General features: G+C 49.4%; 1 protein-coding gene across 6 annotated transcripts in view; it reads left to right on the top strand.

Annotated features, from left to right (window-relative positions):
* The window catches only part of DNM1L (dynamin 1 like), a 31,461-nt gene that overhangs the window by 545 nt on the left and 18,132 nt on the right, over positions 1-12,784 (top strand). For 3 of the 6 annotated variants that reach the window (XM_049783800.1, XM_049783797.1, XM_049783796.1), the window contains exons 2-3: positions 9,309-9,456; positions 12,744-12,782. In XM_049783800.1, the coding sequence (XP_049639757.1) occupies positions 9,309-9,456; positions 12,744-12,782 (187 nt within the window). The remainder of the gene's footprint in view (positions 1-9,308; positions 9,457-12,743; positions 12,783-12,784) is intronic. The other 3 variants (XM_049783801.1, XM_049783799.1, XM_049783798.1) reach the window with 1 other exon arrangement.

Here is a 12,784-nt window from a genome sequence, read left to right as displayed (position 1 = left end):
GTTGCTGCAACTGTTACAATGCAGCGGGTGCTTGCTGCCTGCTTCTCTGTTTTTATCTATATCTGTATATAATTTTATTTATTTATTTTATTTTGGTTTTTGGGTCACACCCGTCAGCGCTCAGGGGTTCTTCCTTGGCTGCACGCTCAGAAATGGCCCCTTGGCAGGCTCCTGGGATGCATGGATCCCAACCACCGTCCTTCTGCATGCAAGGCAAAACGCCCTATACCTTCATGCTATCTCTCCGGCCCCTTGTCTGGTTTTTCTAATAAAGTCCTTATTGGGGTCTTTCAAGCATTGTGGACGAACGAGGTCGGGCTCTGCTTATAAGTTATTTGGTTACGGTGGAAGGAGATCCGAGTACTCCGGGAGCCCTGGCACTTGTCATGTTTTTGTTCCCTCCCTGTCCTGCTGTTTCTTTGGTGACTGTTGGTGCCAGGCCTCTGGGGGTCCGCAGAACAGGCTGGGGTGGTACCCTCCGCCCTGGCTCTCTTTTCTTAATAGGGAGGTGCTTGAGTCTTTTTGTTTGTTTTTGGGTCATGCGAGGTGCTCTCAGAGGCTACTTGTGGCTCTCTTCTCTGGAGTTACCCATTCCTGGGGTGCTTGTAGGCCATCGTGGGGTGCTGGGGGTGGATTCTGGGGCTTCAGCATCAAAGTATGTTCTCAGCACTTTGAGCATCTCCCCGACCCGACCCTGGGTATTTGTTTTCGGGAGGCCACACCCTGTAGTGATCAGAGTTTATTTCTGGCAGGACCTACCTGGTGCAGTGACTGAATCCAGGGTTTTTTTTTTGTTTGTTTGTTTGTTTGTTTTTTGCATGTAAGTCATCTTCCTTATTTTTAACAAAAATAAAAATAAAAATAGGTATTTTTATTTATTGAGCATATTCTGTTCAGTGTGTATGCTCTGTTCCGAGGTCCAGGAACTGTCTGAATATGAGTAGATATTCTGATGGATTGCTGCTTACATTAGATAATATTGTTATAGAACAGAGGAAGGGGTTGGCTTTGTCACTAAAATTAGAGAAGATGCTGTCGATGAGATCTTTGGGATAATTTAGAAGCGTTTCCTAGATGCACATCAGAAAGGTTCCATATACTTTTAGGAGATTCCTGGTGTGAGATACAAAGCAGTGAAAGAATCAGGGATATTGTACATCAACATACATAGTTCAGCAGAGAGATAGCATGGAGGTAAGGCATTTGCCTTTCATGCAGAAAGAAGGTCATTGGTTCGAATCCCAGCATCCCATATGGTCCCCCATGCCTGCCAGGAGCAATTTCTGAGTGTGGAGCCAGGAGTAACCCTTGAGTGCTGCTGGGTGTGACTCAAAAACAAAACACAAACAAAAAACAAAAAGATTGATCTGTTAAAGAAATACATAGTTCAAAATCCATTTTTATGCTAGGCATCATGATTACAATACTGTTAATGGTTGTGTGACATACATAAGACATTCTCCCACATATTCGAACTTGCTATGTGTGTCCCTCTCTCTTGAATTCACTTCACTGAGCATGATTTTCTCTAGAACCATCTAGTGAGGACCTGTTGGCAGGGCAGGTAGCAAAGTCCCTGGTTCTTCTGGCAGCCACTCCCTTCTGTCCTAGTGCACTGGACACAGGCCTCAGCACTGTCACTAATAGCTGAAATTCAGCTGCAGAAGAAACACCAGCACAGAAATGAACTCTCTGTGTTTTGGGATGCTGACAGGGCTCTTCTCTGTGGAGAGGGCACAGGGATATCTGACTGTGGCACCCCCAAATAAAAACTGTCTTCTGTGCCTATGAAGGTGAGGGTGTGTATCTTGTGTCCCTACACGCTGTGTGTTGGTAGCATGCAGCCTGCCTCCCTAGTGCACCTATGCCCGCACACAGAGCACATATGATAATCACATCATGTCTGCTGCAAGTTCTGCTAGAGTGTCTGGCCCAGCTTCCAGGTGACACCACACTTGAGTGTATCACTGCACATCCCCTGTGATGCTGGTTTCAGAGAATAAGCAGGGAACTCAGTGATTGCTTGAGGCTGGAAAGCCCAAGTCACTGAAGTCCAAACCACTTGGTCGCTCTGACAGGCTGATGTGAATCTACACGTGGCATCCAGGACCATAGAGGACTTGGTGACCTTTCTTCTTCCCAGGTCAGCTCCTGGCAACTTCTGCTGACCCATGATTTTCTTAAACGATGACTTCCCAAATTGCCTACTTAACTTCCTTGGATCTGTACAGTTGGGCTGCTCGACTCCTGTTTCCCGCTGCAGGTGACCTCACCTCTGATTCGGTTCAGTGGTTCAGAAAGGAGTGCCTTCCTGCTACCCATGGGCTGTGTGTGCAGAAGGAACAAAAATGAATCTCAGCTGCAGTGAGGGTGGGAAAGAGAAGACAGAACCAAAGACAAGGGCTCCTCTGGGCACTAGGCACCACGGCTGCTGCTGAAGCCACTGTAGGGGGAACTCAGTGCAGATAGACACTGCCTGAATGCTTGATAGTGACTTTAGACACTATGATCCCCCCCCTCAGTTCAGCAGAAAGAACAAAGTGCTAACTGACCATTGAGCACACCGGCTGTGTACAACCTATCCTGGCTGTCCAGTATGCTACCAGCTGTTCACAACATGAGATTAAACATGGTGCTGCTGCACCTACAAGCTCACCTTTGCACATACAACTCTCTATTGCACATAACTTGCTACAGTATATGCAGCTAACTGCTGGACACACAGGTCCCACTACAAACACAGGTCACCACGGCACACAGCTCACTGCTTTATGTGTACATCTCGGTGGGCTGCAGGTTCTTAATGTGGGACAACCCCCTACACTCAGCACACCTCATTTCTGTCATTTACCTACAACTGCGCCCACATGTCACCCATGTCACCCTCCTCCCTGCCTTGGCTGTCCCTGGGGCTTCACCTCTGCTGCACATTTGCCTATTTTGCGGGTCCTGCCTGTGGAACCTGGCAGCGTGCATGTGCTGGGCTGTTCTATGTATCCTTGGTGAGGGTAGATATAGGCCCCCGAGACCCAGAGGATCTCTCTGCCAGGCTCTCTGCAGCCCACTCGCTGGTCTTCAGGCTAGTCCCCCTGGCATGTGGAGTCTCTGTGCTCCATGTCCAGATCTGGACACCCAGTTGTGGGCACTATCACTGAGGATGGTGAGGGCCTACTATAGCCTCTTCCTGCACTTCCTTACCAGCTCTTGTTACTGTGGGTTTGAGATGCTGAATCATTGTAGAATTCCTCATTTCTTGGAAAAGTCACAGCGCCCCTGCCCCGCCCCCAACAGCTTGGCCCCTTTGCAGCCATTGCTGCACCTGGCACCACCCTCCTCTCTATTTCTTGTGCTCTTCCCTTGGGCCTCGCTGTTGTGTTTCCTTGATTGTTTCTGGGTCCTGTGCGTGAGGCGATGCTTACTTAGGAGGGAATGAAAAATGGGGATGGACTCTCTCTCTCTCTCTCTCTCTCTCTCTTCCTCCTCTCTCTCTCTTCCTCCTCTCTCTCTCTCTCCTCTCTTCTCTCCCCCCCACCTCTCTCTCCCTCTCTTCCCCTCTATCCCTTTCTCTCCCTCTCTCCCTCTCTCCCTCTCTCTCCCTCTCTCCCTCTCTCTCCTCTCTCTCCTCTCTCTCACAGCACTGTATTCTCTGTATGGTGGAACCAGCCTTGTGGTCTGGTGTGGTCCATGTTCAACCCCAGAAGCAGTCACTACCTCTGCACCTGCATGCAAGCACCAGTTCTGGGGCTCTCTCCATCTTGGTGCCTCTGTTCTGGGTATTTCAGGGATTCCAGGCCTGCTCATCTCTTTGGCATCACAACTAGGCCACATGCTTCTCTCGCCTGTGCCCCATCCAGGGCTGCTCCCTGGTGGAGCACCTAGCACTAAGCTCCGACATCTGTCTTCAGTACTGATTCTTCAGGTCTGTCCCAGGAGCAGAGTCCTGCAGGAATTCCTGCACCCCACTTCCTCCCACCAGCAGCATGCAGGGCCCCACTGCTCCAGTTCCACCCTAGGGTACCTCCTCTGCCACCAGCCTTTATTCTACTCCCAAGTAAGGGACTGGTGGCAGCTTGTGGTTTGTGTTTTTATTTTCCTGATGACTCACAACAGTTGAGGACAGACTATGAGATTAGTGCCATCGATGCTTTCTATATATATATATACACACATGGAAATATATTAAAATACATATTTATACATGTAAATATATAACATGTGCATTTATTAATATATGCAGTTGTTATAAATATAAAATATATGCATATTAAATTCGTATAAAATATATTTATAAATATATGAATATATATGTGTATATTTATATGTAGGTATATATGTATATTTTTTGGTTTTGAGGCCATTACTGGCAGTGCTCAGCGCTTACTACTCTAGGCTCTACATTCAGGGTTCATTCCTGGTGGGACTTGGGAGACCATATAAGGTACTGAGGATAGTACTAGAGTCAGCTACATGCAAGCACCACTGGACTTAAGTCCAGCTATACACATCATTTGCTGTACACATCATTTACATGCGTCTTCTATAGGATTTCCACTGATCAGTAGGTTGTCTTTTCAGGGTATAAGGCTGGACCACCAGGACCCTCGCTCTGGCGGAAGTGCTTTGCCATCGAGCCACATCTCCACTCCCCTTTTGACTTTTCACATTCCTGAGCCTGCTGTTGGATACACAGAATCTTTTGATCTTGGTGAAGTCTATTTGTATTTCCTTGCTTGTGATTTTGCTACTATGTATAAGACCTCTTCAGAGCTGAGGTCACAGACTGGCATGAGGTTATGTTGAAATTGTGGATTCTGGGCCCAGAGAGATAGCACAGCGGTGTTTGCCTTGCAAGCAGCCTATCCAGGACCAAAGGTGGTTGGTTCGAATCCCGGTGTCCCATATGGTCCCCCGTGCCTGCCAGGAGCTATTTCTGAGCAGACTGCCAGGAGTAACCCCTGAGCACCGCCGGGTGTGGCCCAAACCCCCCCCCCAAAAAAAAAAAAAAAAAAGAAATTGTGGATTCTACACTGTGTATATGTTTACTCTTACATTCAGGATTTATGCATGTTGCCTGGTTCTGGTTTTGGTCTGTTGTAAAGATCTGCCTCTTTCTCTTCCATGTGCCTGCCTTAGTGATGAGACTATCCTTCCTCCCTCCTTCCCCCCACGCTGAACCTCACATTGGTGGGAGTCATTTGGCGTCACAGGTGCAGGGTTATTTTTCTGGGCTCTTTCTCACTGACCCCACGGGTCTGTTCTGATGTCAGCATTCATTATTACCGCTTTGTGGTAGGTTTTAAAATGATAAAACCTGAGTTTTCCAGCCCTCCATCCCGGAGGATTATTCTTGTAGTGTAGAGTTCTTTGTCATTTTGTGTCACTTCTCATTTCTGCAACAAGGCTGTCGGGATAGTTTTGTGTGTGGATTGACTGGGACTCTGCGGCTTGAAGTGACAGTCTCTGCTGCTGGAACTATGCTGTGGGGGAGCCATGCTCACATACAGCAGAATCCGGGCCTTTGGGCTTCTTGCAGCATCTCTCCTGTTCACATCTCAATCAGTTTTTCTGTTCAGGTCTGTGTCTGCTTTTTTATTTGTCTGTTTTTTTTGTTTGTTGGTTTTGTTTTATTGGGCCATACCTGGTGGCGCTCAGGGGTTACTCCTGGCTCTCTGCTCTGAAATCCCTTCTGGCAGGCATGGGGGACCATATGGGATGCCAGGATTTGAGCCACCATTGGTCCTGGATCGGCCACTTGCAAGGCAAACACCCTACCGCTGTGCTATCTCTCTGGCCCCTATTTGTCTGTCTTTGTATCTTTCTTTGCTTTTTTATGGAAGCCTCCTAGTTGGTGCTCACGGGCTCAAGAATGTGGTATTTGAGGCCTCAGGGTGCTTAGATTGCTGGTGCTTCCCTGGTGGTGTTCAGGCCTTGGTGCCAGGGAGTGAGCTTGGCTCAGTGTGCTTGAAGGAGGTGAGTTTGGCCACTGTTGCCGTTGTGGCCCGGAGCCGGCACAGACGCTGCTTTTAAAGAACTGCTGGCTGGCATTTAGGCCTGGTCAGATTTCTTGGAAAAGCTCCGATTTCTGGTTTTTCCTTAAGACAACCAGTGGACCTGGCAGTTGTGGGCCTTTGTGGCAGGCACCGTCAGTCCCCTGGGTGCAGATATTCCCCCAGCACGTTACCAAGGTTCTCACCTCCCTTTCTCCATGGTGGATGACGGCAAGTCAGGTGCACTGACTTGAGCATGTGCTTCCCCGTCGTGCACATATCTGTCTCCCTCACAACACTGGAATAAATCCTCATTTGTACTGCTCGGGGCATTCTCTGCAGTGCATCGAGGTAGGTCACTGGTCACATTTCAGCACACAGATGAGGTGTCAGCTCACCAGACCTAGGCTGCTCCTCCTCTCAGATTCGACCCTGCTCAGCAGGATGCAAGGTGATGCCTGCCAAGACAGGACCCATCCATAGCCCCCACCCAAGCTGGTCTCCCAGGTCATTGCAGCTGGGGTGCTGGCATCACTGAATTCGGGTACACTGATCTGGGGTGCTGGCGTCTCTGTGCTGGGGTGTGGGTACCTCCATGGACTTTGGATGATTATGAGGCCTGATGTCCTGCCCTCTGTGTCTACATCTGCAGAGCTCGGAGAAGAGGGGGCTCTGGTAGTTGCCAGTTTCGTGGAGAAACCCAGTCCAGGGATAGGCAAGTGGACAGATCTGGAGGAGCAGTGCACAGGGGCTCCCCCAGGGTGGCCCCCTAGAGAATTGAAAACCCCTAAAGGGAGCTGGAGATATAGCACAGCCATAGGGCATTTCCCTTGCAAGCAGCCAACCCAGGATGGAACTGTGGTTCGAGTTCTGGCATCCCATATGGTCTCCCATGCCTGCCAGGAGTAATTTCTGAGCGCAAAGCCAGAGTCTTGGGACCCTTTGCTGTACCCATTCCTGTCCCTAACCCTGTCCCCACCTCGTTCCCATTCCTTTCTTGTTTCTCCACCCCCACTTCATTCTCCTTTGCTCCTGGCTTTGCACACTGGGCACCACCATTTTTGTTCCACTGAACACTGAGTGGATTCATTGCTGCCTGGATATTTTCACACTTGTGACTCTGCTGTCTTTGGCTGTGTTGCTCGATACTGGAGATTGCCAAGGAATGTGCCCCTGACGGCTCAACTATATTTTCAGGCGCCTCAAGTCAGCTATAAGTCTTTTTTTATGGGGTCTAGAGTGATAGCACATCCGTTAGGGCATTTGCCTTGCATGGGTTCAAGCCAGGTTTGATCCCCGGCATCCCATAATCTCATATGGTCCTGCCAGGAGTAACTCTTGAGCATCGCTGGGTGTAGCCCAAAGACTCATTTTTTTGTTTTGTTTTGTTTTCGTTTGGTTTGGTTTTTGGGTCATGACCAGGGGCGCTCAGGGGTTACTCCTGGCTCTGTGCTCAGAAATAGCTCCTGGCAGGCACGAGGGACCATATGGGATGCCGGGATTTGAACCACGGTCCGCCTGGGATTGGCTGCGTGCAAGGCAAATGTCCTACCGCTGTGCTGTCTCTCTGGCCCCAAAGACCCATTTTTTTTATGGTAGTTGTAGTGCTGGGGATTTTAACCGGTGGTTTGGATCAAACCCGGGGGCCTGCCACCTGTAAGATGCCCCTTAACCACTGAGCCCCTTCAGCCTTGGTTAATTATGTGATCTGATTTGCTTGTTTTGCACATGGCTGTCCTGGCATCAGCTATTAATTGGTTTCTTCCCTGGCCTGGTTGTTGCTCTATCTAGATTAGAGAGGCCTGTGTTTCTGAGCTTACTTCAGGCCTCTATTTTATTAGTGAGGCCACTCCATTCTGTCTGTGTCTTAGCTGTTGTCATTTTGTTTTATTTTTTTGAAGTATACTGTCTCCATTTATTCATGTTTACAGGATTGCCTGGAATATTTTGGTTTTTGTGGGCACATTTGTGTACACATTTTGGAATAAACCATTCCAAAAATCCCGTTTTCTTTAAAATGTCACAGCAGTTTTGACAGGAATTGTGTTAACTTTGGGGTCATTGCTCAGGGGTTATTCCTGGCTCCAGGCTCAGAAATTGCTCCTGGCAGGCACGGGGGACCATATGGGGCACCGGGATTCGAAATGATGACCTCCTGCATGAAAGGCAAATGCTTTACCTCCATGCTATCTCTCTGGCCCCTGGTTTGGGGTCATTTTCACAATGGTCATTGCCCCAAATAGGAACATGTTCCCCTGTATTTGTGTCTTCTTATTCTTTTAACAATATCATGTCGATGTGATTATATAAACTTAACCTTCAATGTCAAGTTTATTCCTGGGTATTTGGGGGCAGGATGGAGGGATTTTATGCCACCCCTGGAGCTGCTCAGGGTTTATTTACTCCTAGCTCTGCTCTCAGGGATCACTTCTGGTGGACCTCAGGGACCATATGGGGTATCAGGGATCGAAGCCAGGTTGCCTGTGTACAAGGCAAGTGCCATTCCTGCTGTCCTGTTGCTCTGGCCTCCACTCCCAGGTTATTTCATCCTTTTAGGATGATCGTAAAAGGGATCATCGTCTTCATTTCTAGTCTGATTGTTTGCATATAATAAATGATATGCCACAGAGTTTTGGAATTTTTTATATTCTGCCACTTTTTAAATTTAGAAAATGCCAGTAGGAAAAGCCACCTGACGCCCCATATGATCCTCCGAGTACCACCCAGTGTGATCCCTGAGTGCAGAGGCATCTGAGCATCATCTGCTGTGGCCTGAAAACAAAGAAAGCCACGGAACAGATCACTTAACTTTCAGTGGGCCCCATCAGAAGGACACAGGCTGAGGAGGGTGGGGTGATGCTGGGGGCCCTGCATAGTACTCAGCATAACTCCCATGACACCCCTCTGTGGTTGGGGTGGGATGGTCTCCAGTCCAGCCTGTGGCTGAGTGATGTCGCACAAGTCCAACATGCGCACTGCTGCCTGGTCACGGCAGGGAAGACCTGACAGCATGCTTGAGACTTTGAGTGTGCAGTGGGGAGTGAACACATGCCGCAGGCGCTGGGTCCCAGCGTGCTACAATGCAGTGAGTGTGTACAGAGAAGCCCCAAACTCTCCCCGTTTTCTGTGAGACTCTGCAGTGGGTGCTGATGGCCCTGGAGAGTCAGAGAAGTAGGGGGTGCCTTTCATTTACTGTCCTTGAATTTCTCCACAAAGGCCATAAAATAGAAAAGGTCAGATGCGACGTTGACCATCTTGGCATTGTGTGCTGCTGGCTGGCCTTTCTCTGCTGCTCACTGTATGTAACCTTGCGTGTTCCAGAGCAGCGGAAAGAGCTCGGTGCTGGAGAGCCTGGTCGGCCGGGACCTGCTGCCACGGGGCACCGGCATCGTCACCCGCAGACCCCTCATCCTGCAACTCGTGCACGTGGCCCCCGAAGACAAGCGGAAAACTGCGGGTGAAGACAACGGTGCGTCCAAGGGTGTCGGAGCCTTTGTCTACTGTGGGAAAGGCGGCCAGGCCTGGGAGTCTTGTCCTCCCTTCCCAGGGTCTGCCAGTGTGTTTGGGGAAAACGGTTCTTGGCCTGAGCTCCCTTCAACTTGGAAGAATTTTGGCTTTTTTTCTTTGGTTAGAACTTAAATAATTGACATTTTAGCTTAAGGGTTTGCCTTGCTAAAGTTAAGATGCTCTTGTTCCCCTCCTTCCTGTCTGCCTGCCCTGAGCTTGCTCACAGAAGCAGCTCTGGTGTCCTGGTGAATTTTTGGACTCTCTTATGATCATGTGCTCTCTTGATTTCAAACTTTCCTTTCCCCTAGAGCACCTCACTCTGCAAACCCCACCCTACCCCGCCAAACGGGCTGACCCTAGCTGCTGTGTGGAGCAGTTGGGGTGTGTGGAGATGGTGATGTATGGGAGCAGTCAGTGTGTGGGAAAGTCAATTGGTGTGTAGGGGAGGTCAACTGGTATCTGGGAGAAGTCAGTTGCTGTGTGGGAGAATAAATCAATGTGCAAGAGAGTCAGTATCCTGTAGAGCAGGGGTCTCAAACTTGCGGCCTTCCGTACAACATTTTGTGGCCCGAGGCCGGCCTTCAAATATCGCAGTATTCGCTATTATTCACTTACCAAATAATCACAATAAAAATTGCATTAGTAAGAAAAAAAATCGCATTAAACATTCGCATAACCCTGAGCAGTTCCGTTCGGGGTATGCAAATGTTTAATGTGATTTTTTGCGATTTTTTTTTCTTACTAGTGTGATTTTCTTTTTTATTGAGAATATTCGGTAAGCAAAATCCCTTATGCGGCCCTGCCTCACCCCGACTTTGCCTCCTGCAGCCCCCAGGTAAATTGAGTTTGAGACCCTGCTGTAGAGTCAGTGGATGTGCGGGAGAGTCGGTTAGTAGTGGGAGCGGGTCAGTAATAGGAGCAGTCGTGAGCAGGATACTGAGATCCAGAAAGGGAGCAGCCACTCATTAGAGTAGCTTCTGCTGCTGCTTGTAGCCTCACGTCTGTTAGTGGCTTGTTGGTGCGTGTTGCTTTGCTGGTGCTGGCCTTTGTTCCCATTGGTGAAGTGTGAGCTGGCAGAGGGCAATGATGCATCGAGTTGGCTCAGGGCCACACCTCTTTTCTGTTCGCTCTTTGGTGAGACCACTGTAGCCCTGCAGGTTCCTTTGCTGCAGATGTGCTGTTCCCACTAAAATGGAACAAATGAAGTCTTTGCTTCTCTCAGTTTCATTCCTGAAGTGTGTGCTGGGATGGCATTTTAAGGGGGTGGAAATCTGTCATGAACGTTGGTGAATCGAGACATTTATTTTTAGACCCAGTGATCCTTGGGAGCCACTTCTGGGCTTTCATGGCCCGGGTGGTGCTGGAGATAGAACCAGGTTTGAGTCACTGGCCCCTAAGCACCCTATTTTCTCCCTTCAGCCCTGACTGCAGGATTTTCATGGCAGTGAAGTTAAGGCAGTGGGGAAATCAGCCCTATAGAGTAGGCCCCGAGAGATTCCACAATCACTTTTTTCGGGCTTTTCTGTGGATTGGCTACATACAAAATGAAAATTTTGTTTGTTTGTTTTTTGGGTCATACCCGGCAGCACTCAGGGGTTACTCCTGGCTCTACACTCAGAAATTGCTCCTGGCAGGCTTGGGGGGACCATATGGGATGCCGGGATTTGAACCACTGTCCTTCTGCATGCAAGGCAAATGCCTTACCTCCATGCTATCTCTTTGGCCCCACAAAATGAAATTTTAAAGTATATTCCCATTGACTTCTTTAATCAAATTTTCCAAACAGAACTTAAGTTAAAACGAGGAGGCCTTGGTATGTGTCGTGTTTTTCTGAACTTCCCCTTTCTGTAGTTGGAGAAGGCAGAACCCTCAAGAACCTTCCATTCAGCATGGCTGGGACAGAGGTGTTGTCACTGTTCCGTGGCCAAGCCTGGACACAGGCATCTTTGGTCCACATCTCGCTGTGACAGTCGCCTAGTCAGTCTGGCTCTGCCTGTGGTTTTCTTTTTTTTTTTTTTTTTTGTTTTTGGGCCACACCCGTTTGACGCTCAGGGGTTACTCCTGGCTATGTGCTCAGAAATCGCCCCTGGCTTGGGGGGACCATATGGGACGCCGGGGGATCGAACCGCGGTCCATTCCTTGGTAGCGCTTACAAGGCAGACACCTTATCTCTAGCGCCACCTTCCCGGCCCTGCCTGTGGTTTTCTAAGCTTAGTTCCTACACATGAAGCCTGTTACAATAGTGGCTGGCAGTTCTGCCTAGTACAACCCAGCGCAGGGCTCTGTCCACCTCCCTCACCTTGTCACCTCAGAGAGGGGTGATGGTCACACAGCCAGAGTCATAGTGTTGTGCCCCTGGCTTGGATGAAGGACAGGGCAGAACAGGGATAAGAAGTTGTAGAAATGCACCAGTATCTACCAGGGTGCCGTGGACAGGTGAATCTGCTGAGAGAATTTTGTGGTCTGGCCAGGTGACAAGATCTTCGTGTCAGCAAACCCCTTTCCTGCCTGTTCCCTGACCACCAGGTCCAGCTTTTCGGTCAGCCTCCTCGCCATTGTGGGAGAATTTCTGGGCATGTCTTACTCAAAGCAGAGTCAGGCCATTCCAGATGTGGGTGAAATCTGGGCTCTGTAATAGTCCCCCATAGCTGTAGGTCAGACAACCTCAGTCCTTCCAGGCAAACTCCAGAAACTACCTGTGAGGACCAGCATGATCTGCTATTGACAACTCTGAGGATGTTTCAGAGAGAAGAACCAAAGCTTCGTGTCTGCTTTCATCTCAGTTTGGTCTTAGGATAACTAGGACTTCTGAGAGTCTGGGAGGCGTTTGACGTCTCACAGATATTTGAGGGGGCCAGAGGAGCGCTTTCCCAAGAGGACTCCAGGGCACATGCCTGATGAGGGGCTCAAGAGCACCCAGGACTCAGCCATGTGAGGCAGACAGACACTGGCTTGTCCACCGGGTGGTTTCTGTCCCCAGTTAGGTTGACCCCACTTGTGGGAAGTGAGACAGTGGGGTGTCTAATGGCAATGGTCCGAGCCAGCCACACGTTTTACCTGTTTGTTTTATAATCTCTATTGCTCCTGTAGCATGTGCCCAAATGAAGGGGAACTGGTGGCCTGTCAGTGTTGAGGAACCGGGTTCAGTGGGCTGAGCCCAGTTTCAGTCCCTGCATGTGGGTTTCTGAGATGGTGCAAGTAAGGGGTTCGGCACTAAACTTCTTCTTCTGTGCTATTTCTCTAACACAGACCCTGCCACCTGGAAAAACTCAAGACAGCCCGGCAAAGGT

This window comes from Suncus etruscus, chromosome 11 (assembly GCF_024139225.1).
Source record: "Suncus etruscus isolate mSunEtr1 chromosome 11, mSunEtr1.pri.cur, whole genome shotgun sequence".
NCBI lineage: Eukaryota > Metazoa > Chordata > Mammalia > Eulipotyphla > Soricidae > Suncus > Suncus etruscus.
The sequence above is the reverse complement of the archived record's forward strand: the minus strand, read 5'-3'. Positions and strand labels throughout refer to the sequence as shown.